The sequence below is a fragment of the Piliocolobus tephrosceles genome, chromosome 21, assembly GCF_002776525.5.
Source record: "Piliocolobus tephrosceles isolate RC106 chromosome 21, ASM277652v3, whole genome shotgun sequence".
NCBI classification, from domain to species: domain Eukaryota; kingdom Metazoa; phylum Chordata; class Mammalia; order Primates; family Cercopithecidae; genus Piliocolobus; species Piliocolobus tephrosceles.
The window spans coordinates 10,922,745-10,950,392 of NC_045454.1; the positions used below are offsets into that span (position 1 = coordinate 10,922,745).

General features: G+C 51.0%; 1 protein-coding gene across 8 annotated transcripts in view; it reads left to right on the forward strand.

The window, feature by feature from the left end:
- The window catches only part of ZC3H4 (zinc finger CCCH-type containing 4), a 62,708-nt gene that overhangs the window by 12,373 nt on the left and 22,687 nt on the right, over window positions 1-27,648 (forward strand). For all 8 annotated transcript variants that reach the window (XR_003309984.2, XR_003309985.2, XR_003309986.2 and 5 more), the window contains 9 exons: window positions 7,033-7,252; window positions 7,560-7,670; window positions 11,298-11,520; window positions 15,252-15,406; window positions 16,384-16,480; window positions 16,601-16,740; window positions 17,337-17,447; window positions 21,083-21,194; window positions 21,735-21,844. Coding sequence is in view for 5 of the 8 variants with exons in the window: in XM_023182250.3 (XP_023038018.2) it covers window positions 7,033-7,252; window positions 7,560-7,670; window positions 11,298-11,520; window positions 15,252-15,406; window positions 16,384-16,480; window positions 16,601-16,740; window positions 17,337-17,447; window positions 21,083-21,194; window positions 21,735-21,844 (1,279 nt within the window). In the remaining 3 variants the exon portion in view is untranslated. The remainder of the gene's footprint in view (window positions 1-7,032; window positions 7,253-7,559; window positions 7,671-11,297; window positions 11,521-15,251; window positions 15,407-16,383; window positions 16,481-16,600; window positions 16,741-17,336; window positions 17,448-21,082; window positions 21,195-21,734; window positions 21,845-27,648) is intronic.

The window sequence follows — 27,648 nt, forward strand, 5'->3', positions numbered from 1 at the left end:
TGCAGCCTCGACCTCCTGGCTCAATCGATCCTCTTGCCTTAGCCTCCTGAGTAGCCAGGACTACAAGCGCATGCTGCCAGGCTAATTTTTGTATTTTTTTGTAGAGATGGGGTTTCCTCATGTTGCCCAGGCTGGTCTCAAATTCTTGGGCTCAAGTGATCTGCCTGCGTTGGCCTCCGAAAATGCTGGAATTACAGGCATGAGCCACTGTGCTTGGCCTATACCTGTAGATTCTTCAGTATGAATCTCTAACTTTATGATCATTTAAAAACATAACTACAGGCCGGGCATGTTGGCTCACACTTGTAATCCCAGCACTTTGGGAGGCTGAGACAGGCGGATCACCTGAGGTCAGGAGTTCGAGACCAGCCTGGCCAACATGGCAAAACCTGGCTTCTACTAAAAACACACAAATTAGCTGGGCGCGGTGGCAGGTCCTGTAATCCCAGCTACTTGGGAGGCTGAGGAACAAGAGTCACTGGAAGCCAGGAGGCGGAGGTTGCAGTGAGCCGAGATCATGCCAGTGCACTCCAGCCTGAGCGACAGAATAAGACTCTGTCTCAAAAGAAAATAAAATTAAACAAAACCAAAAACCTTACTACAAAACTCATTCCTAACAAAATTAACAGTATCTCAAATACCCGAGCTGGGTTCACTTGGCTCCAGTTTCTCCTATGGTCACATCCACCAGTAGGTGTCTTCGTATCTGGATGCCAGCAGTGGATAGGTAGACTGTCTTATGTTGAAGTGAGAGTGTGGGGTGCAGGGTACAGATGACTTCTCTTCGCCAGTTTTGTGCCTCACTTGGGTGGTTGCTGTGGCGTGGGCACATTACCATGGAAATGGAATGATGTCACAGAGCACGCTATGATGACACCCGAGAATGTTGAGGAAAAGGAGACACAGAGCACATTTGTTCTTGGTTTCTGGTTGATGAACCTAGGTAGTAAGGACACTGAAAAGCATGTGCAAGACCCAGAGGTTTATTTCAAGAATTTCCTGGCTCTGAAAATCCCTCAGTGAGGTTTCCCCTGTGGCTGCTTCATTACATCCTAACTCAAGGGAAGGTCTCTGGGGCCTTTCTTAGGCATGAGCCCTGAGCTGAATTTCTAAAGGAAAGGCCCTGCGCCTTCACTCCTAGTAAACGACTGTGCTGCAGAATTGCACTTGGGGATCCTGGACTTCTGCGTTTAGGCTGGTTGTTAAACATTTGAAGAGGCGGCACCTCCTTGTAATTTTTGTAATTTTGTCCCTAGTTAATGGGTCATTCAGAGCCTACCCAGGCAATTTGTTGAGAGTCTGGGCAGTTAATGATCATAACCCTGACCTTCACATTAACCTAGCCGCCTCTTATCAAGGGCTCTCATGATCTTAAGGTAACAGCCGCTGTTCCATGAGTTTCCATCTTTTGTGTTGTACTTTGCCTTTTTTTTTTTTTTCACTCTTGTAAACCAGGTTGATCCACAAACCCTGGGCCCCTTTCAGCTTTCGTCCAACCCTCTTGTCTAGAGAGCTGCCATGTTGCCAAGCTTCATTTCTGTAAGAAGCCTTTGTTCCTTCCTGGGGCTCAGCTCTCCCTACGTCTTTTTGTCTTGATTAGCCACTTGGTGGCTTCTGGTACTGCCTAGATTAGAGCTGAGGAAGGGGAAATGTCGCTTTTGTCAGTTTTGTCAGCAGGATGAGTTGGGAGAACAGTGTATGTGTGGTTGTGACCAAGTAAAAAGAACTTGTTGACCAGCAGTCAGCAGTGTCCGTCAGGGAGAGCTGGCTGTAGCTTTCTTCTTTTCTTTTTTTTTTTTTTGAGATGGAGTTTCGTTCTTGTCCCCCAGGCTGGAGTGCAGTGGTGTGATCTTGGCTCACTGCAACCTCCGCCTCTTCAGGTTCAAGCGATTCTCCTGCCTCGGCCTCCTGAGTAGCTGGGATTACAGGTGTCTGCTACAATGCCCAGCTAATTTTATATTTTGAGTAGAGATGGGGTTTCTCCATGTTGGTCAGGCTGGTCTCGAACTCCCGACCTCAGGTGATCCGTCCACTGCGGCTTCCCAAAGTGCTGGGATTACAGGCGTGAACCACCGTGCCCGGCCCTGGTTGTAGCTTTCTTATAGAAAACATACTTCGAAGTCAGCATTCCAGCCAGTTAGGGCTTTCTGTGGAGAGGAGTCCTCATGCTAGCTGGTTCTTACAACTAACAGCTGCTCCTTCCTTTGTGCCTGTCCCTCATGTCAATTGCTTTATGCCTATTATCTCATTTAACCTTCACAACCCTTGAGATAGGTGCTGCTGTTATCCCATTCAGTAGATCAGAAAAGCAAGGCTCAGGTTATGGACTAAGAGCATACTCTAGAGAAGAGGTGGAGCTGGTTGAGTTACTTGGTCTGCAGAAAGGAGCATGAGGCCCAGATGTGTAGGCTGCTGGATAAGGCAGTATGAAATATCTCCTTTGAAATATCATGTCTACTTTGGACATGAAATATCTTTTGTTTTGTTTTTTGAAACCGAGTCTCTAGCTCTGTCACCTAGGCTGGAGTGCAGTGACGCGATCTTGGCTCACTGCAACCTCCGCCTCCCAGGTTCGAGCAATTCTGCCTCAGCCTCCTGAGTAGCTGGGACTATAGGCATCCGCCACCTCGCTGGTCTAATTTTTGCATTCTTAGTAGAGCTGGAGTTTCGCAATGTTGACAAGGCTAGTCTGGAACTCCTGACGTCGGGTGATCTGCCTGCCTTGGCCTCCCAAAGTGCTGGGATTACAGTTTTGGTTTTTGGTTTTGTTTTTTTTTGAGACACAGTTTCACTCTGTCTCCCAAGCTGGAGTACAATGGCACGATCTCGGCTTACTGCAGTCTCTGCCTCCCATGTTCAAGTTCTTGTGCCTCTGGCTGGGCGCGGTGGCTCAAGCCTGTAATCCCAGCACTTTGGGAGGCCGAGACGGGCGGATCACGAGGTCAGGAGATCGAGACTATCCTGGCTAACACGGTGAAACCCCCGTCTCTACTAAAAAATACCAAAAAAAAAAAAAAAACCTAGCCGGGCGAGGTGGCAGGTGCCTGTAGTCCCAGCTACTCGGGAGGCTGAGGCAGTAGAATGGCGTAAGCCTGGGAGGCAGAGCTTGCAGTGAGCTGAGAGCCGGCCACTGCCTGAGAGACAGAGCAAGACTCCGTCTCAAAAAAAAAAAAAAAAAAAAAAAAGAAAGAAAGAAAGAGTGCTAGGATCAAGTTCTTGTGCCTCAGCCTCCTGAGTAGATGGGATTACAGGCGCCCACCATCACACCCAGCTAATTTTTGTATTACTGGTAGAGACAGGGTTTTGCTGTGTTGGCCAGGCTGGTCTCGAATTCCTGACCTCAAGTGATCCGCCTGCTTTGGCCTCCCGAAGTGCTAGGATTACAGGCATGAGCCACCACACCCGGTCTGGACATGAAATATCTTTACCAAGCACTGTTTTTGCCAAGTCCATGGTGTATGCTGAACCCAGCATGCTTGTGGGCCCTGTGGAGTCGGCCTGTTCCTTAGAGTGGGCATCCAGATCTGTTCTTTGGCCCAGGGAGAGGAGCAGCCAGCTCTGAAAATGGAAACTGAAATGCCCGGGAGCTTTGTCCAGGAGGTACGAGGCAGGACTGGCTCAAGGCAGGGCGTTGGCCTCTTCCCATTTCCTCGTGGGGGCCAGTTCCAAGTCGGTCTCCCAGGGTGGTTGCTTTCCTGTCCCTGAGGGCTCTAGCAGTGGACTGAGTGCAGCCATGTCAGGCGTTGCCAATACAGGCTCTGGGAATAGAGTGCTCCCTGCACAGGCCGCCGCGGCAGGCTTTTCTTCTGCTTGCTCGTCTCAAGAGAGTTTGGCAGGTCTAGATTGAAATGATTAGCGCGGTGGGGCTTCCCCCACTTTTCTTGGGGGATTATGTCAAGGTCTATTAAGCATGTTCCCTCGGTATTTAATCCCACTCTGACACGGATTTTGCCGGCAGTCTGTTAAGTGGCATCGCTGAAACCTGGTTGCTGTTTTGTGGAGACCGCCTTTGTGCTGTTGCGCCGGTGGCACACGGGATTCCCAGTTGGCTTGACTTCCTTTCTTTTTGCTTTCTGTTGAACAGAGTCTGAAAATTATAGTCAAGACCTCGTATTCACGCAGGACATTTAGCTGGGAGGGCATCTCGGGTGTTGGGAGGGGGGACCCCCTGAGGTGACTGTGGGTGGAGGTTAGCCCAGGGCTTGGAGGGGCTTTGAGGGTGTGACATGGCAGGATGGCCCTGAGAATGCAGCGATCTGTTTATTGTCGCCGTCTCAGTGCCCCTTCATCAACCAGCAGCAATTTAACAAAAAGTCCTGTGTATTTGTCTGCCTCTCTCAACTCTAGGGAAACAGAGTTTCAAGTAGCCATTGCCTGTTTTGTGAAAAGTTGTATGGTTGATTCTCTTTTGAGCCCAGATGTGCCTGGAGCTGTTGATACCAATAGTGTGCAGAATCCCTCTTTGGCTCAGGTCTTTGCAGGATGGATTTGAATGCTGTGCTTCTCTACCTTGGTGATTCCTTTCTAGAATCATTCTGGTGGACGATGGTTAAGGCTCTTGGAGTTCCTTGGATGGTCTTTTGTCCTCTACCCGCAGGTGTTAGATGTAGAGTAGCCCGTACCTTCGTCTGAGCCAGTGGGTAGCATCGAGACAGGGAAGGAGGCCTCAGCTGACCATGGGCAAGACTGTCGCCTGCCGTGCGGCAGTGTTGGACATAAGGGAGGTGTGCTGAGGCTGCCACCCACTCTGGCTCAGCTGACCCAGCCCTGATGATGATTATGCACCTGCCTTGTGGACCAAGTGTGTTGTCATTTTTATCTTTTTTCCTGCAAGGACAGTGCAGAAAAGGAGGTAGTCAAGTAACCTGGCACAGATTTGGCGTTTAAAATATTAGTGACCTGGATGGTGATCATGTGCCTCTCAACTTTATGCCTTCTACACTTAAGTGTCGAGAGTAATGTTGTTCTTAGCTTTTCTTTGTGAAACCCCAGCATGTACAGCTCCAGTCTGTCCCAGGCCTTCTCCCGCTCAGTCTGTCTGTCTCTCCCTGAGTTTCTCTTGAGGTGTGGCCCTGGCCCGCCCCCAGTATTCCCATCAGGGTGCCACTTCACAGTGTCTGCACGGCTCCCGGCGGCGGGAAGTTTGCCATGTCACTGAGTAACAGCTTCTCCCTTGGGACAAAACCAGTTTTCCCAGTCATGTGGCCCTTTCAGTGTGGGTGAGGCCTGGTTTCTGTGGGCCGCACCCCAGCGGGAAGGCGCCTCCCTTGTCAGGACTGCAGCCTGAGCCCCCGCCCCGCCCCGCCCCATCCCGCCCCATCCCAAGTTTGCTAGTCAGGGAAGCAACACGAGGAGCACGTGGGTCACGTCATCTGTGTTGTTGCCTTTGAAGCAGCAGAGAGAGTTTTGTGTCTTGCATTCTGTTTCGAGAACTGCCCTTGACCTCTGCCCAGGAGTATCTGTGGGGCTGGGCCACTTGGGTTTGAAATAGAACCCATCCCCTTTGAACTGGGAATGAGAGTTCATAGAAAAAGCCCCTCTTAAGGAGCTCCTTGATGTTTGGGTAGCAGTCCTGAGGCACACAAAGGGAAGGACACAAGTGAAAGGACTGTGGAGGGTCCTGGGAGGAATCTGCCGCATGCGCTGGAACCTTCAGGCAAGCACGCCTAATGCACTGGCTCCTGCCTGGGCAGCTGCAGGCCTTTCCGCAGAGGTAGCTCCATTTGTGGCTAACCTTTTGGGGCCTGGGCTCGTGACGTTTCCTCCTTACATCCCTTCTCTTTGTGTCCTAGTTAATTGAGACGGAAGGAGTTGGAGGCTCTCACGCAAGCCTTTTTGTGGTCATTCGTGGGGAACTTTGGGAACTTTTTAAAATTATTCAAAAAAATTGTTTTTTTCCTTTACCAACTCCTGTACTTGTGAACACTGTGTCTGTGGGTTTGGCTCAAAAACTGGATTTGTTTTCCAGCTGCCCCCTCCTGAACCCAATTTCTTCCCTCACTCCTACCTCACCCCGTAGATATTTACATATACAGAATGTCCGCTGGGCAGTGTCATGTTTGGAGAGCACTTTTAAAGTCCTGGGGATTGGGATGACATGGGGGAATTGGAAGAGTATAGGATGGGGAGCCAGAAGGGGTTCCCAGTACCTGCAGGTGAGTCAGAGGAGGGAGAGAAAGCAGGGCTGGTATCAGGTGAGGTCCTCAGGAGGGCCTGGGATCCGTGCCCCTCCTCCAGCTGCTCAGTGTTTGCTTGCCTCCAGCCCAGAGATGTGGGACTGATGAGGGTGGGTCAGACCTGGTGACCTGTGACTCTGAGCCTGTTTCCAGCGGTTCTCATGGGGCTTTTGTAATAAAGTACTTTGAGGGTTTTCAGGCCACAGCCCAGGCCTGCCTGTGGGTGGGTCCCAGGTAGCTTGGGGCCACCCCTGGTTCAGAACCAAGGCCCTCTCCACGGTGTACAGCCACCGCCCTCAGCCTCAGGTGGCACTGATGCCCAGCTGCCTGGGGCCCGGAGCCCAGCAGGTGATCCTGGGCCTGAGAGGGAGGGGATGCGGGTCTGTGCTCTCTGGGAGAGGCACTTCTGTGGTCAAGCGAGGTTTAGATAGTGCCCTAAGTGCTTCACAGCAGAGCTGTGTGGGTTTCTAGACTGTGGGGCTTCCTGGAAGTTCTGCAGTGTTAAGCATTGTGAATCCCCAAGTTGGGGCTCTTATGTGACCACAGCACCTTGTCGGTTTCTTCTTCTAAGGACACTAGTCCTGTTGGGAAATCTGACGTAGATGTGTCCCGGTGTTAGTGGTAATGCCCTTAAACTCCTACCCCTCCCCGAGCCAGGTTAGACTGGAGCAAGTACAGTTCTTTCAGGGGGAGGATAAGGGATGGAACAAGAGGCCATGACCCCTGTGTCCTCCCAGGGTCTCACCTTGCTCACAGTAGTCAGGCCCTCGGTTCTTGTCAGCCTTGGCCAGCCCAGAGCCCTAGGAGGCCTCCTCTCAAACCCTGTGTTCATGGTGGCTTTGGGGTTCATTTGTAGGGAAGATGGAGAGTTGGAAGAAGGCGAATTGGAAGATGATGGGGCAGAGGAGACCCAGGATACCTCCGGAGGGCCTGAGAGAAGCCGGAAAGAAAAGGGGGAGAAGCATCACAGTGATTCGGACGAGGAGAAGTCCCACAGGAGACTGAAGCGGAAACGGAAGAAAGAGCGGGAGAAAGAGAAAAGGAGGTCCAAGAAGAGGAGGAAATCCAAGCACAAAGTAGGTCCAGGATTCACTGGGACTGCCACTGCCTGGCATCGGGCCTGGCTGAGAGCCCCAGGGGCTGAGCTTTTGCTCTCCGCCCCAGAGGGCACTCTTAATGCCTTTGCTTATCTCAAATTGGATAAAGGCCTTTTTTAAGAGTTGGTAGCTTATGCTCCGTTGCCACTAAGTGCCCCAGGTGAAGTGTTTCAGGTGAAGCACAGAGCCCTGGGGCACATGTCGGCATAGCTTGTCCTGAGGCTGACTGCGCCTGAGTGGCCCGCCTGCAGCAGGGTTGCTGAGTCTTCTTCCCCTGTCATTACAGCGCCATGCTTCTTCTAGCGATGACTTCTCTGACTTCTCAGATGACTCGGATTTCAGCCCCAGTGAGAAAGGGCACCGCAAGTACAGAGAGTACAGCCCCCCATATGCGCCGGTGAGTGACTGGCGTGCCCTGCTGAGCTCTGGGGCCGGGAGGAGTTCAACTGCTTGTGTTTCTTGAGCACTTGCTGTGTTCTGGGCATTTTATGTGGGTTTCAGTCCTGGGTCATCAGGTATTAGTTTAATCCCCATTTTATGACTTAGGAAACTGAGACTTGACAATTTCAGCAAGGCAGCCTAGACAACAAAGTGAGACCCCATCTCCACAAAAAATTAAAAAATTAACCAGGCATGCCTGTAGTTCCAGCTACTCAGGAGGCAGAGGTGAGAAGATCCTTTGAGCCCAAAAGTTCAAGGTTGCAGTGAGCTGTGATCAGCCACTGCACTCTAGCCTGGGTGACAGAGCAAGACCCTGTCTCAAAAGGAAAAGAAAGTTTCAACAAAGTTGCCCAGCTCTGAAGTAGAGGAGCTGGGTTTGAACCCAGGCCCTAGCTGACCTCCGTGAGGTATACTTTCGAGCCTCCTCCGTGCAGCCTTAGCAAGGCCCTGTATGTCTCAGAGAAAGATGCTGACTGGTCCACGTCATGGCTGACTGGCTTCCACTCTTCACAAATGACCTTTTTGGGAAATTGGCAAGAGAATGAAATATTCTCAAGTGGCCAGTAGGCGGCAGTACTCGGCCACTGTCGCTTTCATTTCAAGCAGCAATTTAAATTATTTGTTCATTTTGTATACCATTTCTTCACCCCAGAGAATTCCATAAGAGAAAAGCAAATCATCTTTTTTTTTCTTTTTTTGAGGTGGAGTCTCACTCTGTTGCCCAGGCTGGAGTGCAGTGGCGCAATCTCAGCTCACTGCAAACTCCGCCTCCCGGGTTCGCGCCATTCTGCCTCAGCATTCTGAGTAGCTGGGACCACAGGCACCCGTCACCACGCCTGGCTAATTTTTTGTATTTTTAGTAGAGACAGGGTTTCACCACGTTAGCCAGGATGGTCTCGATCTTCAGACCTCATTATTTATTGAGACGGAGTCTTGCTCTGTTGTCTAGGGCTGGAGTGCAGTGGGGCAATCTCGGCTCATTTCAACTTCCACCTCCCGGGTTCAAGCGATTCTCCTGTCTCAGTCTCCCGAGTAGCTGGGATTACAGGCATGTGACACCATGCCCGACTGATTTTTGTATTTAGAGACAGGGTGTCACGATGTTGGCCAGGCTGGCCTCGAACTCCTGACCTCAGGTGATTCGCCCACCTCGGCCTCCCAAAGTGCTAGGATTACAGGCATGAGCCACTGCACCCGGCCGGTTGAGAAATATTTTAGTTAGTAGGTCTTTAAAGCTGTCCCAGGTATCCCGTGACCCAGCATCATCCATCAAAACAAATGATTCATTGTCCAATACCATAGTTGAGATTGATCTACTGGTGTAGGTTCAGCCTTCAGACCTGAGAGAGGCAGGAAATGGCGGGAACGTTGCATGCTTTTTATGAACTAGAGCTGGAAGCATTTTAAAGATCTGCTCAAGTACTTGTATGTGTGTCTGTGTATCTAGCTGTATTTTGCATTGTCCTGTTTTTCTATAATACGGACTTTTAAAAATTAGTAGGCTTTATTGTTTGTTTGTTTGTTTATTTATTGAGATGGGATCTCATTCTATTGCCCAGGCTAGAGGGCAGTGGTGTGATCTCACCTCACTGCAGCCTCGAGCTCCCTGGGCTCAGGTGATCTTCCTGCGTCAGCCTCCTAAGTAGCTGGAACGAACCATGGGCTGCCACACCAAGACTAATTTTTGTACTTTTGGTAGAGATGGGGTTTCAAAATGTTGCCCAGGCTGTCTCAAATTCCTGGGGTCAAATGATCTGCCCACCTCGGCCTCCCAAAGTGCAGGGATTAGAGACATGAGCCACCATGCGCAGCCGACTTTTTTATTCTTTCATTCGTTCGTTTATTTAGAGATGGAGTCTTGCTCTGTCACCCAGGCTGGAGTGCAATGGCACAATCTTGGCTCACTGCAGCCTCTACCTCCCAGGTTCAAGTGATTCTCCTGCCTGAGCCTCTCAGGTAGCTGGGATTACAGGTGCCCGCCACCACATCTGGCTAATTTTTTTTTTTTTTTTTTTTTGGTATTTTTAGTAGAGACGGGTTTTACTATGTTGCCCAGGCTAGTCTCGAACTCCTGACCTTGTGATCTTCCTGCCTTGGCCTCCCAAAGTGCTGGGTTTACAAGCCTGAGCCACCATGCTTGGTCCAACTTTTTTGTTGTTGTTGTTGTTGTTGAATTGTTTTTTGAGACGGAGTCTCGCTCTGTCCCCAGGCTGGAGTGCAGCAGCGTGATCTTGGCTCACCACATTCTCTGCCTCCTGGGTTCAGGTGATTCTCACACCTCAGTCTCCCGAATAGCTGGGATTAGAGGTGCCCGTCACCACACCCGGCTAATTCATTTTGTATTTTGAGTAGAGACTGGGTTTCACCATGTTGACCAGGCTGGTCTCGAACTCCTGAACTCAAGAGATCTGCCTGCCTGGGCCTCCCAAAGTGCTGGGATTACAGGTGTGAGCCACCATGCCCGGCCTTTATTTTAATTTTTTTGAGATGTTGTTTTGCAGTGTCACCCAGGCTGGAGTGCAGTGGTGCAATCTCAGCTCACTGCAACCTCTGCCTCTCCCGGGTTCAAGCAGTTCTGCTTCAGCCTCTCAGGTAGCTGGGATTACAGGTGCCCGTCCCACACTTGGCTTTTTTTTTTTTGCATTTTTGAATTTTTAGTAGAGATCTCATTTCGTGATGTTGGCCAGGCTGGTCTCCATCTCCTGACCTCGTGATCTGCCCGCCTTGGCCTCCCAAAGTGCTGGGACTACAGGCGTGAGCCACTGCGCCTGGCCCCCTGGTCCCCCAGCCCCCGACTTTATTTTTTAGAGCTGTTTTAGGTTTATAGAATATTGAGCAGGTAGTAGTAGAGTTCCCTTCTCCCCTCCGCCTGCCCCCTTCACTGCCCCCGGTTTCCCATTACCAATGTCTTGCATTGTTGTGGTAACTTTGTTAAAATTGATGAGCCAGTATTGATACATTGTTATTACTTAGTGTTGTGTAGTTCTTTGGGTTTTGCCCAATGCACCCTTTATTGTTACATATTCACTATTATTCCATTGTCTGGATATACCGTTTGTTTTCCCTTTACATGTTGGAGGATGTCTTGGTTGCTTCCGTTTTTATGAGTATCTTTTAACTTCTTCTAGTACCACTTGGCACTACCACACTTTGGAAAGCATCATTTGAGACGGCTGTCTAGTCCGGCTGCCAAGCAGGCCATTTATTGAATTCCAGGGCCCTAGCAAAATTGTGACTGAGCAGCCCCCTCCTGCTTCCCAGGCCCCTCCCTGTGTGCTTGCTCTGCATCCCTGGGAAACGCTCCCTTCTCCTCCCCTTCGTTCATCAGGGATTGGGGGTCTGTGGTTCTGTTTTCTTTCTAGCTCTGGCCCTTTATGAGGAACAGAAACACTTGGGCCCTCTGCTACCCCCACTTCCTGGTATGAGAACCTGTCCTCAGAGGGTCTGGGGACCAGCAGTGCAACCCTGGGACAGTAGCAGCACCCAGACAGACATTTCGTTTAGGGAACACTGGGGATCTTGGTAGTCTGCACCCGCAGCTGTGGGATCCGGCTCACCTCTTCTCCCCATCTCTGGGACGCAGTCCCACCAGCAGTATCCCCCATCGCATGCCACGCCCCTGCCCAAGAAGGCTTACTCCAAGATGGACAGCAAGAGCTATGGCATGTACGAGGACTACGAGAACGAGCAGTATGGGGAATATGAGGGCGACGAGGAGGAGGACATGGGCAAGGAGGACTACGACGACTTCACCAAAGAGCTGAACCAGTACCGGCGTGCCAAGGAGGGCAGCAGCCGTGGCCGAGGTGAGCCCTGCCCTGGCAATTTCTCCTCCGGGGCATCGGAGCCACCCGGGTGACCTGGCCTCACAGAGCCTCAAGTTTGGTCACTTAGGGTTGGGATAAGTGTACAAAGAAAGGCCGGGATCTGCACGTGCGTGGCACAGGGGACCGGAGAGATCACCCACTGGTCTGTGGTTGGGGTGGTGCCAGGCTGGTGTGAGGCAGGGAGAAGGCCAGCGTGCCCGAAGGGTCAGTTCCTGGTCGGCTGTCAGGGGAGAAGGGGATAGCTTCTCTCTCACCTGGGCTAGGGTCCCTGACAGCTGGCTGCCCCACCCTGCAGCAGTGCTCCCTCATTCTCCCAGCCCCATCACCTGACAAGGTGTGACTGCAGTCCTTGCCTCTGCCACACCTCTGAACCTTGGACCTGTGTCCTTTGGGAGGAAGGTGGAGGAGGCTTGAGCACCAGAGACACGGTAGCCCTGACTGGCCTCTTAGAACCATCTCTGCCGGCGCAGTGGCTCATGCCTGTAATCCCAGCAATTTGGGAGGCCGAGGCAGGCGGATCACCTATGGTCAGGAGTTCGAGACCAGCCTGTCCAACAACAGCAACAAAAAAGAACCGTCGAACTGTCTCCTGCCAGAAAGACTGCCCAGCCTGAGAGTGGCTTCTGGAATCTTCTAGCACAGGAGTTCGCAGACTTGTGAGCCCTGCCTGAGGCCCAGCTTGTTGAGTAGCTGTTCATTCATTCGCTTTTTTTTTTTTTTTTTTTTTTTTTGAGACTGCGTCTCGCTCCGTCACCAGGCTGGAGTGCAGTGGCGCGATCTTGGCTCACTGCAGCCTCCACTTGCCGGGTTCAAGCAGTTGTCTTGTCGCAGCCTCCTGAGTAGCTGGGATTACAGGCGCATGCCACTACGCCCAGCTAATTTTTGTGTTTTTAGTAGAGACGGAGTTTCACCATGTTGGTCAGGCTGTTCTCAATCTCGTGACCTCGTGATCCGCCCGCCTCGGCCTCCCAAAGTGCTGGGATTACAAGCGTGAGTCACTGCACCCGGCTCATTCGTTCTTCTAGCAGTCTTTCTTGGACACCTCCCTGGGGCAGCCTCTGTGCTTTTGGGAGATCCTAGACCGGTGCTGTCCAGTAGAATTAGATTGGAAGCCGCCATATCACTTACATTTTCTGGTAGCCACATTTAAAAAGTGAAAAGGGTGGCCGGGCGCGGTGGCTCAAGCCTGTAATCCCAGCACTTTGGGAGGCCGAGACGGGCGGATCACGAGGTCAGGAGATCGAGACCATCCTGGCTAACACGGTGAAACCCCGTCTCTACTAAAAAATACAAAAATCTAGCCGGGCGAGGTGGCGGGCGCCTGTAGTCCCAGCTTTTCCGGAGGCTGAGGCAGGAGAATGCTGGGAACCCGGGAGGCGGAGCTTGCAGTGAGCTGAGATCCGGCCACTGCACTCCAGCCTGGGCGACAGAGCGAGACTCCGTCTCAAAAAAAAAAAAAAAAAAAAGTGAAAAGGACACTGGATAGTCCCAGCTACTTGAGAGGTGGAGGCGGGAGAATCACTTGAGCCCTGGAGTTGGAGGACAGCCTGGGCAACACAACGAGACCCCATCACTCTTTTTTGTTTATTGGGAGACAGAGTCTTGCTCTGTCACCCATTCTGGAGTGCCATGGCACGATTTAGGCTTACTGCAACCTCTACCCTCTGCCTCCCAGGTTCAAGCAATTCTTGTGCCTCACTCCCACAAGTAGCTGGGATTATAGGCATGTACAACCACACCCATCTTATTTATTTATTTATTTTATTTTATTTATTTATGTATTTTTTTGAGATGGAGTCTTGCTCTGTCGCCCAGGCTGGAGTACAGTGGCGCAATCTCGACTCACTGCAAGCTCTGCCTCCCGGGTTCATGCCATTCTCCTGCCTTAGCCTCCCAAGTAGCTAGGACTATAGGCGCCCGCCACCATGCCTGGCTAATTTTTTGTGTTTTTAGTAGAGACAGGGTTTCACCATGTTAGCCAGGATGGTCTTGATCTCCTGACCTGGTGATCCGCCCACCTCAGCCTCACAAAGTGCTGGGATTACAGGCATGAGCCACTGCGCCCGGCCTGTGTGTGTATTTTTGAGACAGTCTCTCACTCTGTCACTCATGCTAGAGTGCAGTGGCACCGTGTTGGGTCACTGCAACCTCCGCCTCCCAGGTTCAAGTGATTCTTGTGCCTCAGCCTGCCTAGTAACTGGGCTTGCAGGCCCGCACCACCATGCTTGGCTTTTTTATTTTTAGTAGAGATGGGGTTTCACTATGTTGCCCCATCTGGTCTTGAACTCCTGAGCTCAGGCAGTCTGCCCGCCTTGGCCCCGCAAAGTACTGAGATTACAGATGTGAGCTACTGTGACTGGACTAAGTTTTTGTATTTTTAGTAGAGATAGGGTTTCGCTGTGTTGGCCAAGCTTGTCTTGAACTCCTGTTCTCAAGTGATCTGTCCAACTGGGCCTCCGAAAGTGCTGAGATTATAGGATTGAGCCACTGCAACTGGCCACTCTTTTTTTTTTAAGTGAAGGAAAAAGTGAAACCAATTAAATAAATTTTGATATTCTATTTTCAACCTAATATGTTTAAAATCTTATTTCAACATGTAATCACATTAGACAAATGAGATATTTTATATTCTTTCTCACTTTTGTGTGTGCGTGTGTGTGTGTGTGTGAGAGAGACATGGTCTCGTTCTGTTGCTCAAACCGGAATGCAGTGGCACAGTCTCAGCTCACTGCAGCCTTTGCCTCCTGGGTTCAAGCAATTCTCCCACCTCAGCCTCTCGAGTAACTGGGACTACAGGTGCGCGCCGCCATACCTGGCTAATTTTTCTATTTTTAGTAGAAACAAGGTTTCACCATGCTGGCCAGGCTGGTCTCAAACTCCTCACCTCAGGTGATCTGCCCACCTCAGCCTCCTAAAGTGCTGGGATTACAGGCGTGAGCCACCACACCCAGCCTTTTTTTTTTTTTAATTTTTTTAAATTTTTTATTTTTTTATTTTGAGGCAGAGTCTGGCTCTGTCGCCCGGGCTGGAGTGCAGTGGCCGGATCTCAGCTCACTACAAGCTCTGCCTCCCGAGTTTACGCCATTCTCCTGCCTCAGCCTCCAGAGTAGCTGGGACTATAGGCGCCTGCCACCTCACCCAGCTAGTTTTTTTGTATTTTTAGTAGAGACGGGGTTTCACCCTGTTAGCCAGGATGGTCTTGATTTCCTGACCTCGTGATCCACCCGTCTCGGCCTCCCAAAGTGCTGGGATTACAGGCTTGGGCCACTGCGCCCGGCAATTTTTTTTTTTTTTTTTTTTTTTAAGCTAAGTCTTTGAAGTCCAGAGTGTGTTTTGGACTCTTGTCTAAATCACAAGTTCAAACTACAGGGCTAGCTAGTCTTGTCACACATCTTATAGTTTGGACCAGATGTGTTAGTTGCTCATTAGCCCGTGGGCTGGCGTTTGCCATATTGGACAGTGCAGCCCTAAGTGGACAAGTCCCTGTGAGGAAGGGGAGTGAGTACTGCAGTAGCTGTGTGTCCAGGGAGCTGAGGGACCCCCATTGAGAGAACCAGAGGGTCCACTAGCCTACCTGGGGCATCTAGGAAGGCTTCTTGGAGGAGGAAGAGGCTGAAGTGATTGACTTCAGAAGCAGAAAGTGGGTTGTCTTCTTTCTTGCCGGTGGCATCTGCTCCTGCTGAAGGGTCACTGTCTGAATCTCCATGCAGGCAGCCGAGGCCGGGGCCGGGGCTACAGGGGCCGAGGAAGCCGTGGAGGATCGCGAGGCCGTGGCATGGGCAGGGGCAGCCGAGGCAGGGGCAGAGGCTCTATGGGAGGAGACCACCCGGAGGATGAAGAGGATTTCTACGAGGAAGAGATGGACGTAAGGTTTCCTCTGGCCCTGGGGACGTCGGGGTGAGGCTAGTGGGCTTTCCGGGGCGTGAGCACTGCTCATAGAGGCTATGAGGCTAAGGTAGGAAGACATATGACCCTTCTGAAGGAAAGGAAGCCTCAGAGGGCAGATATATGTGTTTAAAAATGTTCATTTATCATTTTGGAATAGATAAAACCTTCATGTGGTTTAAAGTAGAAAAGGTATCAGCCAGGCGTGGTGGCTCACGCCTGTAATCCCAGTACTTTGGGAGACTGAGGCGGGTGGATCATGAAGTCAGGAGGTGGAGACTATCCTGGCTAACACGGTGAAACCCTGTCTCTGCTGACAATATAAAAAATTAGCCAGGTGTGGTAGCACGTGCCTGTAGTCCCAGCTATTCGTTCAGGAGGCTGAGTCAGGAGAATCACTTAAACCCGGGAGGCGGGGTTCCAGTGAGCCAAGATCGCGCCACTGCACTCCATCCTGGGCGACAGAGCGAGACTCTGTCTCAAAAAAAAAAAAAAAGAAGAGGTATCACAGGATGTGCTGTGAAAAACATCCTGTCACTAGAGAGAAGTTTCCTGAAAGTCCTCTAGAGACATTTCCAGCCAGGCATGTGGTCCTTCATCCCTGCCCCCACCCGAGAGAAGGAGCAGCAGGCGCACTGCCCCTGCCATCCTGGTCCTACCCACAGACCTTCCACGCCAGTCCACAGCCTGCTGCCCACTTGCCCTTTTGGAGCCCCACAGTGATGTGCATGTAGGGAGGCGCCATGCTGGGTTTGCCTATTGGGTTGGGTTTTCAGAGTGAAGACTGCAGTGGGAAGGATTGGGACCACCTGTCTTTCGTCAGGCTCTGTGGAGATGGGTTATGGTATGAGTCCCCTGGATGGTCACCATCCTTCAGAAAGGGGCAGTGTGTAGGTGGGGACAGTGTTCATTGTTCCCTACCTGATGCTCTTCTGCCCTCTCCTCTGCGGATTCCAGTATGGAGAGAGTGAGGAGCCAATGGGAGATGACGACTATGACGAGTACTCCAAGGAGCTGAACCAGTACCGCCGGTCCAAGGATGGCCGAGGCCGAGGTAGGGAGGGCCTGGAGGGGACACGCTGGGTGGGGCAGGGATTCCAGCAGTTGCTGGAATCTAGTCCCAGGGGTGGGGAGGGGGTGGTCAGCAGGTTTTAACACCGTCTCTCCTCCGCAGGGCTAAGTCGAGGCCGTGGCAGGGGCTCCCGAGGCCGAGGGAAAGGGATGGGCCGGGGCCGAGGCCGAGGTGGCAGCCGAGGAGGGATGAACAAGGGCGGAATGAACGATGACGAAGACTTCTATGATGAGGACATGGGCGTGAGTTGACTCCACTCTGATCTGATGTTTGGGCCAAGATCCCTTCTTAGCCTTTTTTCCCTTTAATGAGTCGTTCTGTAAGCTGATCCTGTCCCCCTTGCTGTCATTAGCCACCCCCCAGAGGGCTGGCCAGCGTTGACCAGCATAACCAGCGATATCCTGAGGAGATGTACTGCTGCTGAGACCCTGTGTTTAAAACCATGTCATTAGCAGCACCTGCAGCCATACCTAACACGTCTCCGAGGTTCAGAAGGTTCTAGGTGAACCATCCAGTTAGTCTTGGAAGGTTTTGCAGGGAGGCCCATGCCGCTGCCTCTAGGTGTGGTGGATGTGTTCCTCCACAGGTGTGTGGAACTTCAGGTGTAAGTGACTAATAGCTCCAAGGGCTAGAGCTTTTCCTCACCGGGCGCCAGCACCCTACAACGTGGGGCTTAAATGTGCACGCAGCCTCAGTGTTAGATGCAGCCTGCTCGTCGGTGCTCTTGTGAGCTCTTAAGGGAGTCCTCATCCTCTTCTCCCGTGCTGCTTTTTAACCCCAATCCCATCTCCACCCTTCCCTTTCATCCCCCTTTACATCCACACCCTGTCCATTGCAGGATGGTGGTGGTGGAAGCTACCGGAGTCGTGACCATGACAAGCCCCACCAGCAGTCGGACAAGAAAGGCAAAGTCATCTGCAAGTACTTCGTGGAAGGGCGGTGCACCTGGGTAAGGAGTGCTGAAAACTCCCGGGCACCTCTAGGAGGCCAGCAGCCCCCAGAGAACACATGGCTTCCAGAATGTTCTGGAGCCGTGGTCACGCTAGGTGGGAGTGACTGTGTGGTCTTTGTCCTTGTGGACACTTGCGGGTACTGAGAGCTGCCTGGGGGCGCCTGAAAGACTCAGGTTGACTTTCAGAGTGAGGAGGACCCACAACAAGATAAGGATTTTGGGTTTTAGGGGAATTTTTTGGCCAAAATTTTCAACCGGTCCATATAGCCCAAAATGTAATTATGAAGGTTGATGTGAATGCAGAGAAGCAGCATATCCTGGTGAAGTTACTGAGCTTCAGGGTTGCATGGGGAATGATTAAAGCATCCAGATAGAAGAGAAGGGGAGGATGAGGTTAACCATGGACTTCATAGCAAAGTTCAGTGTCAGAAGATGGACCAATGACCACAGAATTCTTTCCGCCGAAGGAAACAAGTGTAATAACCCAGTGTTAGTTCAGCCGGCAACTTTTTACCCCAGTATCCCAGGCAGCAACAGACACCAACAGATGTGTGCTCAGGGCATACTGCACCCCTGCATCTGTCTTGGGAAGAAACAGATGCTTCAAACAAATAATGTTATGTATAAAATAGTTTGTTTTTTCCTTTGAGACCAAGTCTCACTGTCAACCAGGCTGGAGTATAGTGGCACAATCTCGGCTCACTGCAACCTCTGTCTCCTGGAATCAAGCGATTCTCATGCCTCAGCCTCCCGAGTAGCTGGGACTAGAGGTGCACGCCACCACACCTGGTTGATTTTCTTTTTTTTGAGACGGAGTCTCGCTCGGTCGCCCAGGCTGGAGTGCAGTGGCCGGATCTCAGCTCACTGCAAGCTCCGCCCCCCGGGTTTACGCCATTCTCCTGCCTCAGCCTCCCAAGTGGCTGGGACTACAGGCGCCCACCACCTCGCCCGGCTAGTTTTTTGTATTTTTTAGTAGAGACGGGGTTTCACCGTATTAGCCAGGATGGTCTCGATCTCCTGACCTCGTGATCCGCCCGTCTCGGCCTCCCAAAGTGCTGGGATTACAGGCTTGAGCCACCGCGCCCGGCCTAATTTTCATATTTTTAGTAGAGATGGGGTTTCGCCATGTTGGCCAGGCTGATCCCAAACTCCTGATTCTAGCCTCCCAAAGTGCTGGGATTACAAGTGTGAGCTACCGCGCCCGGCCAGTATTTCTTATTTAGTTACAGCTTATATTCTGTTAAGAAACTTGAAATACGTATAAGCAAAAACAAATGATACACCCTGGGCAACATAGACCCCATCTCTTAAAAAAAAAAAAGAAAAAAATTAAAACCCATTGCGATGGCGTCTGCCTATAGTCCCAGCCTCTAAGGAGGCTGAGGTGGGAGGATCACTTGAGCCTGGGAGATTAAGGCTGCAATAACCTGGGGTTGCACTGCTGCACTCTAGCCTGGGTGGCAGAGTGAGACCCTGTATCAAAAAAAAAGGGCAGGTGCGGTGACTCACACCTGTAATCTGTGCCTTTTGGGAGGCCAAGGCATGTGGATCACCTGAGGTCAGGAGTTTGAGACCAGCCTGACCAACATGGTGAAACCCCATCTCTACTAAAAATACAAAAATTAGCCAAGTATGGTGGCTCACGCCTGTAATCCCAACACTTCGGGACGCCGAGGCAGGCGGATCACGAGGTCATGAATTTGAGACCATCCTGGCCAACACAGTGAAACCCCTACTCTACTAAAAATACAAAAACTAGCTGGGCTTGGTGGTGGGCGCCTATTACAGGCTATTTCCAGCTACTCGGGAGGCTGAGGCAGGAGAATCGCTTGAACCCGGGTGGTGGAGGTTGCAGTGAGCCGAGATTGTGCCACTGCATTCCAGCCTGGGCGACAGAGCTAGACTCTGTCTCAAAAAATAAAAAATAAAAAAGTAAGACAGACAAATAGGCATTCCTAAGAGTTAGGGGGACAGATCAGCTTCTGTCTTCAGTTCAGTTATGGTGAGTGATTCCTGAGGACTAAATGATGCGGAATGGAGAACACAATTCTGGATTTCACCTAGATACTGTGTTGTTGAGATTGTGTTCAACTGGAAATAAAGGAAAACAAAATCCATTGGCTTCAACACATAGACATTTGTCTCTCAGAACCGGAAGTCTGGAGCTGGGTGAGCAATACCTGGCAGCGCAGTGGTCGGGGGCACCCTGGGGGACCTGTGCTCATTCCTGCTTACTATTCTTCCATCTTTAAACATGTGGCTTTTTTGGCCGGGTGTGGTGGCTCACGCCTGTAATCCCAGCACTTTGGGAGGCCGAGGCAGGCAGATCACGAGGTCAGGAGATCGAGACCATCCAGGCTAACACGGTGAAACCCCGTCTCTACTAAAAATCCAAAAAATTAGCCGGACATAGTGGCGGGCGCCTGTAGTCCCAGCTACTTGGGAGGCTGAGGCAGGAGAATGGTGTGAACCCAGGAGGCGGAGCTTGCAGTGAGCCGAGATCGTGCCACTGCACTCCAGCCTGGGTGACAGAGCGAGACTCCGTCTCACAAAACAAAACAAAACAAAAAACGTGGCTTTTGTCCTCATGGTTACACAATGCCTAAAGCGATGCCTGCTGTGCCTCCTGGCATCACATCCAAGGGCTTGGAGGAAGAAAAACGGAAAACAGACAAAAGGCTTTCCTTCTGTTTTTTGAGACGGAAGGAGTTTTGTCACCCACACTGGGATGCAGTGGCACAATCTCGGCTCACTGCAAGCTCTGCCTCTTGGGTTCATGCCATTCTCCTGCCTCAGCCTCTCAAGTAGCTGGGACTACAGGTGCCCGCCACCACCCCCAGCTAATTTTTTTTTTTTTTTTTGAGACGGAGTCTCACTCTTGTCGCCCAGCCTGGAGTGCAGTGGCGTGATCTCGGCTCACTACAAGCTCTGCCTCCCAGGTTCATGCCATTCTCCTGCCTCAGCCTCCCGAGTAGCTGGTACTACAGGTGCCCGCCACCATGCCTGACTAATTTTTTCTATTTTTAGTAGAGACGGGGTTTCACCGTGTTAGCCAGGATAGTCTCGATCTCCTGACCTCGTGATCCGCCCGCCTCGGCATCCCAGAGTGCTGGGATGACAGGCGTGAGCCACTGCACCCGGCCGGCTTTTCTTTACATTCCGGAAGTACCCAGGCTTGGTTGCTCATGGCTATATATCCCAGCACTTTGGGAGGCCAAAGTGGGAGGATCACTTGAGCCCAGGAGTTTGAGACTAGCCTGGGCAACATAGTGAGACCCTGTCTCTACAAAAAAATACAAAAAAATTAGCCGAGCTTGGTGGTGTGGGCCTGTAGTCCTGGCTGTGAGAGAATCACCTGAGCCCACATGTGGAGGGTGCAGTGAGCCATGATTGTGCCACTGAATTCCAGCCTGGGCAACAGAGTGTGACCCTGTCTCCAAATAAAAAAGGTTGGGCAACAGTCTTTGGGGTCTGCCCTTCCTAGACCTGTCATCCTTTCCTAAGGGGGATTCGTTTCTGTCATTGGCCCCTCCATGCACCAGCAGTGACGGAGTATTTCTTCCCTTTGCAGAGAGAAGTAAGCAAGAGCTTCCCACACCATCACCTTAACGTTTTCATTGCTTCTCTTCTAGGGAGACCACTGTAATTTTAGCCATGACATCGAACTCCCAAAGAAGCGAGAATTGTGCAAGTTTTACATCACTGGATTTTGCGCCAGAGCCGAGAACTGCCCCTATATGCATGATATCCTTTAGTGCCAGCATCTTGTCTGAATGAGGGTGCAGAACTTCTCTGCTCCTTGACATTAGTAACAGCTGACCTTCCTTCACTGTGCTTTCTCTTTCTGTGCCAAGAGCTTTCTGTGAATCTCCGTCTCATTTAACACTCAGTCCACACTCAGAGGGGTCTGCCTTTCCCATCCTTCCAGGGAGTAAACTGAGACGCACATGGCGTATGTTCTGTTTATGTAGGCTCTCAAGACTGGCCCATACCATTGGCTGAGATTCTTCCAGGTCGTTTTATACCTTGGACGAGTCGTTTAACTTCCCTAGTCTGGTTGATCATCTGAGGAAGCAGCCCCCAGCCAGTGTGGTGGGGCGGGAAGTCTGGAGTGCCGGAGTCTCTCCATGGATCTGCCAACCCACTGAGCAGCCCTGAGCACGTCGCCTCACCTCTCTGGGCTCAGATTTCTCATCTCCAAAGCAAAGGGAGTTGGATTCTGCCTTGGGTCTTGGTGGGGGTGTGTTCTGTGAGATGAAGCATTTACCTTAATTTGCCATGAACGTGATTTCCCGTGTAAGCTGTACCACACCACTGGGAACTGCATCAATGGTGACGACTGCATGTTTTCCCACGACCCTCTGACGGAAGAGACGAGGGAGCTTTTGGATAAGGTAATGTCCAGGGGGTAACGGGGTGCACAGCTCACAGGAACTGGGACATGTGCAGTCCATTGTCTCAGTGCTATAGCCTGCCTGTCCAGCCTCTGCAGTGCCCATTTGGGTTGATCTGGAGTTGGGCCATTTTAAGGAGGACATGGGCACTGTGTCCTCTTCTGCAGGGAGTTGAGGTGGTCACAGGTGTCTTGTCTTAAGCCAGGACAGGCTTTTGCTGTTTCCCGGGGGCATGGCCAGATGAAGGGAATACTGCCCGATGTGCCTCCAAGCATGAATCGTAATCTCTTAGGTGTCAATTAGAGAGAGCCCAAGATACACAGGGATATACGAATCACCTGTAACCCCAGCACTTTGGGAGGCTGAGGTGGGAGGATTACTTGAGCTCAGGAGTTCGAGACCAGCCTAGGCATGTAGTGAGACGCTGTTTCTACTTAAAAAAAAAGAAAAATTGGTTGGGCTGGGTGCAGTGGCTCGTGCCTGTAATCTCAGCACTTTGGGAGGCCAAGGCAGGCAGATCACTTGAGCTAAGGGCAACATGGCAAAACCCCGTCTCTTAAAAAAAAAAAAAAAATTAGCCTGGTGTTGTGGCACATGCCTGTGGTCCCAGCTACTCGAGAGGCTGAGGTAGAAAGAGCTGTTGAATCCAGGAGATTGAGGCTGCAGTGAGCCACTGCACTCCAGAGCAAGACTCCACCTCCAAGAAAACCCACAAAAAACCAAAGATACACAAAGAAGAGGCAAAGATTGTATTTTGGTGGAAAAGTTAAACGTTTTCTTGCAACTCTCAGGGCCCCCGTTATGCATTAGAGAAAGTAAAGGGAATTTGGGGGTCTCTAAAGGGGAAGGCTCCCTTGGGGGAGGTGTCATGGCTTCTCCACTTAGCCAGGTGACATTTGAAACTCATCCTGGCATCAGTTGTCCTCTCTGAGGAGTTAGGCTGAGGACTTTGGGTTAGGGTTAAATACCCAAATATCAGTCCTGAGTTTCCTGATTCATCTGGGGAGTGAGTGGCTACAGGAACAGGTATCCTTTCAAGTGAAGCTTTCCTGCCTTCTAGTTCACAGGAGGTTCTAGGAGATTAGGTATTTTTTTGAGAATGGAAAGGATCAAGACATCAGCACATCAGCCAGCTTCCAGAGTCCGTGTGTCAGTGACTGTCTTGTTAACTGGTGGCAGGGGTACCCCTGTGAGGGGTGCAGGGGAAGCCCCATGCAAGCAGACGTAGGAGAACCTCCATTCCTCATTGGCAGGGCACCTGTAGGAAAAGGTCAGTCCCTCTGGGGAGCCTGCTGCCCTACGGTTTTTTTGTTTTGTTTTGAGATGGAGTCTCTGTCGCCCAGGCTGGAGTGCAGTGGCGCAATCTCGGCTCACTGCAAGCTCTGCCTCCCGGGTTCACGCCATTCTCCTGCCTCGCCTTCCGAGTAGCTGGGACTACAGGCGCCTGCCACCATGCCGGCCAATTTTTTAAAAAATTTTTAGTAGAGACGGTGTTTCACCGTGTTAGCCAAGATGGTATCAGTCTCCTGACCTCATGATACACCTGTCTCAGCCTCCAAAGTGCTAGGATTATAGGTGTGAGCCACCACGCCTGGCTGTTTTGTTTGTTTTTTTGATACGGAGTCTCGCTCTGTCACCTGGGCTGGAGTGCAGTGGCACAATCTCGGCATCCTGCAACCTCCGCCTCCAGGGTTCAAGCGATTCTCCTGCCTCAGCCTCCCGAGTGGCTGGGACTACGCCACTGCACCCAGCTATTCTCAGTAGAGACAGCGTTTCACCATGTTGGCCAGGCTGGTCTCGAACTACTGACCTTGTGATATGCCCGCCTTGGCCTCCCAAAGTGATGGCATTGCAAGTGTGGGCCACGCACCTGCCGTAGGGTTTTGTTGTGTTCTGTACATTCCTGGAGTCTGAGCTGTTTGATGACAGGGGAAGCAGTGGCCATTCAGGGAGGCCTCATGTCTCCTTGGGAGGACTTACCGATCTCTGACTGAGGACTGCCCCCTGCTGGAGGTTCCAAGTTTGTGCTCTAGGGCAGTGCTACCCATAGGAGCACCACAGAACCACTTCGTTCATTTAAAATTTTCCAGTAAATTTAAAAAGTAAAAGTAAAATTAAAAGTAAAAAGAAACAGGTGAAATTAATTTTTTTTTTTTTTGAACTGGAGTCTCGGCCAGGCGCTGTGGCTCACTCCTGTAATCCTGCCCCCGCCGGGAGGCCGAGATGGGCGGATCACCTGAGGTTGGGAATTCAAGACCAGCCTGACCAATATGGAGAAACCCTGTCTCTACTGAAAATACAGAATTAGCCAGGCAAGGTGGTGCATGCCTGTAATCCCAGCTACTAGAGAGGCTGAGGCAAGATAATCACTTGAACCTGGGAGGCGGAGGTTGCGGTGAGCCAAGATTGCGCCATTGTACTCCAGCCTGGGCAACAAGAGCGAGACTCCGTCTCAAAAAAAAAAAAAGAAATGAAATGGCGTCTCGCTCTGTTGCCCAGGCTAGAGTGCAGTGGCGCAGTCTTGGCTCACCGCAACCTCTGCTTCCCGGGTTCAAGCGATTCTCCTGCCTCAGCCTCCGGAGTAGCTGGGACTACAGGCGCCAGCCACCACGCCCGGCTAATTTTTGTTTGTTTGTTCTTGAGACAGAGTTTCACTCTTTTGCCCAGGCTGAAGTACAGTGGCACCATCTCGGCTCACTGCAACCTCTGCCTCCCAGGTTCAAGTGATTTCTTGTCTTAGCCTCCTGAGTAGCTGGAATTATAGGCACCTGCCACCACTCCCAGCTGAATTTTGTATTTTTAGTAGAGACAGGGTTTCACCATGTTGGCCAAGCTGGTTTCGAACTCCTGATCCACCTGCCTTGACAAGTGATCCATCTGCCTTGGCCTCTCAAAGTGCTGGGATTACAGGTGTGCACCACGACACCTGGCTAATTTTTGTATTTTTAGTAGAGATGGGATTTCACCATGTTGGCCAGGATGGTTTCAAACTCCTGACCTCAAATAATCCACCCACTTCGCGAAATTAATTTTTAACACTGTGTCTCATTTAGCTCCAAACATACTTTTAGGAAATAATAAAAAATAATGAAAAAAATAGAGATACTTTATGGGAGCTTTTTGTGTGTAGTTTCAATGGCTGGAAAAAACATTTTTTAAATGGCATTGGGATTATATTTGATCTCCCTTGGTTTCATGGAAGGCACCTATGAAGCCAGCAGAGAGAAAATATAATGGTACTTGAATCTGTTAAAAGTAAATTCTGTAGAGAGCAGTGTTTTCTGAAAGCAAAACTTGATGTTTGCAAAACTTAGAGGGTTGTAGGTTTCTGCCTGGGAGTATGCACACAGACCCCTTCCTGAAAATCCATGCCTTCTTTTTTTTTTTTGAGATGGAGTTTTGTTCTTGTTGCCCAGGCTGGAGCGCGGTGGCGCGATCTTGGCTCACCACAACTTCTGCCTCCCAGGTTCAAGCTATTCTCCTGCCTCAGCCTCCCGAGTAGCTGGGATTACAGGCGTGTGCTACTGCGCCCGGCTCATTTTTTGTGTTTTTAGTAGGGACGGGGTTTCTCCATGTTTATCAGGCTGGTCTTGAACCCCCGACCTCAGGTGATCCGCCCGCTTTGGCCTCTCACAGTGCTGGGATTACAGATGTGAACCACCATACCTAGCTGAAAATCTATACCTTCTAAATTTATCTGAGTGCTTTAACCAGCTCTTAGCATTATATGTTTTTGTGTGTCGTCTTTGGTACCATTTTTTTTTTTTTTTTTTGAGATGGAGTTTCACTCTTATTGCCCAGGCTGGAGTGCAATGGTGTGATCTCGGCTCACTGCAACCTCCGCCTCCTGGGTTCAAGTGATTCTCCTGTCTCATACAGGTGCCTGCCTCCACTTCCAGCTAATTTTTGTATTTTTAATAGAGACGGGGTTTCACCATGTTAGCCATGTGTTCTCAAACTCCTGACCTCAGGTGATCCACCCACCTAAGCCTCCCAAAGTGCTAGGATTACAGGCATGAAGCACCGCGTCCGATACATAGTTCTGTGAGTTTTTTTTTCCCAAGATGGAATCTCGCTCTGTCGTCCAGGCTGGAGTGCAGTGGTGCAATGTTGGCTTACTCCAGCCTCCGCCTCCCAGGTTCAAGCAATTCTCTGCCTCTTGAATAGCTGGGATTACAGAGGCCCGCCACCATGCCCAGCTAATTATTTATTTATTTATTTAATTGTTTGTTTTTTGAGATGGAGTCTCCCTCTGTTACCCAGGCTGGAGTGCAGTGGCGTGACCCTGGCTCACTGCAAACTCCGCCTCCCAGGTTCAAGCGATTCTCCTGCCTCAGCCTCCTGAGTAACTGGGATTACAGGCGTGCACCACCACTCCCGGCTCATTTTTGTATTTTTAGTAGAGATCGGGTTTTACCATGTTGGTCAGGCTGGTCTTGAACTCCTGACCTTGTGATCCACCCAGCTTGGGCTCCCAAAGTGCTGGGATTACAGGCTTGAGCCACCACGCCCGGCCAGCTGATTTTTTTTTTTTTTTTTTTTTTTAGTAGAGATGGGGTTTCACCATCTTGGTCAGACTGGTCTTGAACTCCTGACCTCGTAATCCACCTATCTCTGCCTCCCAGAGTGCTGGGATTACAGGCATAAGCCACCACACCCGGCCTAGTTCTATGAGTTTAGACAAACACACTGAGTCATGTCACCACCCCACAAGATGGATCTAGGAAACCCATTCTGTCACCCCAGAAACTCCGCTGTGTCTTTTATAGTAAATGCCACCCCACATCTCCAGTGCGGCAACCGTGGGTCAGGGTCTGTCTTTTGGTTTTGCTTTTTCAAGCAAATCATATAAATAGAATTGTGGGGTAAACAAACTTTAAGATTGTGAGTGTACACAGTGCACACGCATGCATTTGTTGAGTCTGGCCTCTTGCACTTGGCATGAAGCCTTTGAGATTCACCCGTTGTTGCAAGTAGCAGTTCATTACCATTTGTTGCTGCGTAGTGCCCCACCAAGTGGATGATCTACGTTTGTTTATCCAGTCATCCATCTGTTGAAAGACATTTGCGTTGTTTCCATTTCCTGGTGCTTATTCACATGGCCTGATGGGCTCAGCCCACATGCCTCTGTACCTCTACAAGTGTTACTTCTTGCTTGCAGAAGGTGACTGACTTTTGGAAACTGATCACTGAGAGTCTGTCCTGGCTAGAGAGGCTTTGGCACCTAGTGGGGTGCTAGTTGTCTCAGCTGGTGTCTTTGCTGGTGGAGGGGCCAGGAACAGAGGGGCCACAGGGTCTGTGCTGGCAGGACCGATGAGCAGTTTGGGTTGACTCTGCAGTTGACTCCATGTTGGAGTCAACCAGTCAGAGGCTGAGCTCCTTTCTTCTCTGCGCTGGACCCAGCCTCTGGATTCCAGGGAATGAATGGCAGAGTGCATTTGTTTGTGTTGCTTGCTTAGTCGTTCACTCGATAAATCTCTGTGCCTTGTTTGTGCCAGGCACTGGGGGTGGTGAGGAGGCAGGGTTAGGTCCTTGGGCAGATGCTGATGACACATGGGGAGTGTGAGTGTGTGTGTGTATGTGTGTATTCGTGCACACACACACGGATCAGGCCGTGAAGAACAAGTGTGGGAGCCCAGGACTCTAGCTGGGCTCTATTCATGAGGCAGACGTTCAGGAGGCTCTGTGAGGAGGTGTCAGTGGTGGCCCCAGGATGTGCGGCAGTCAGGACTAAAGAGGAGGAGGGAAATGCAGGGTGGCAGATGCAGCGCAACCCATAGCCGCACACACAGTTGAGGAAGGGC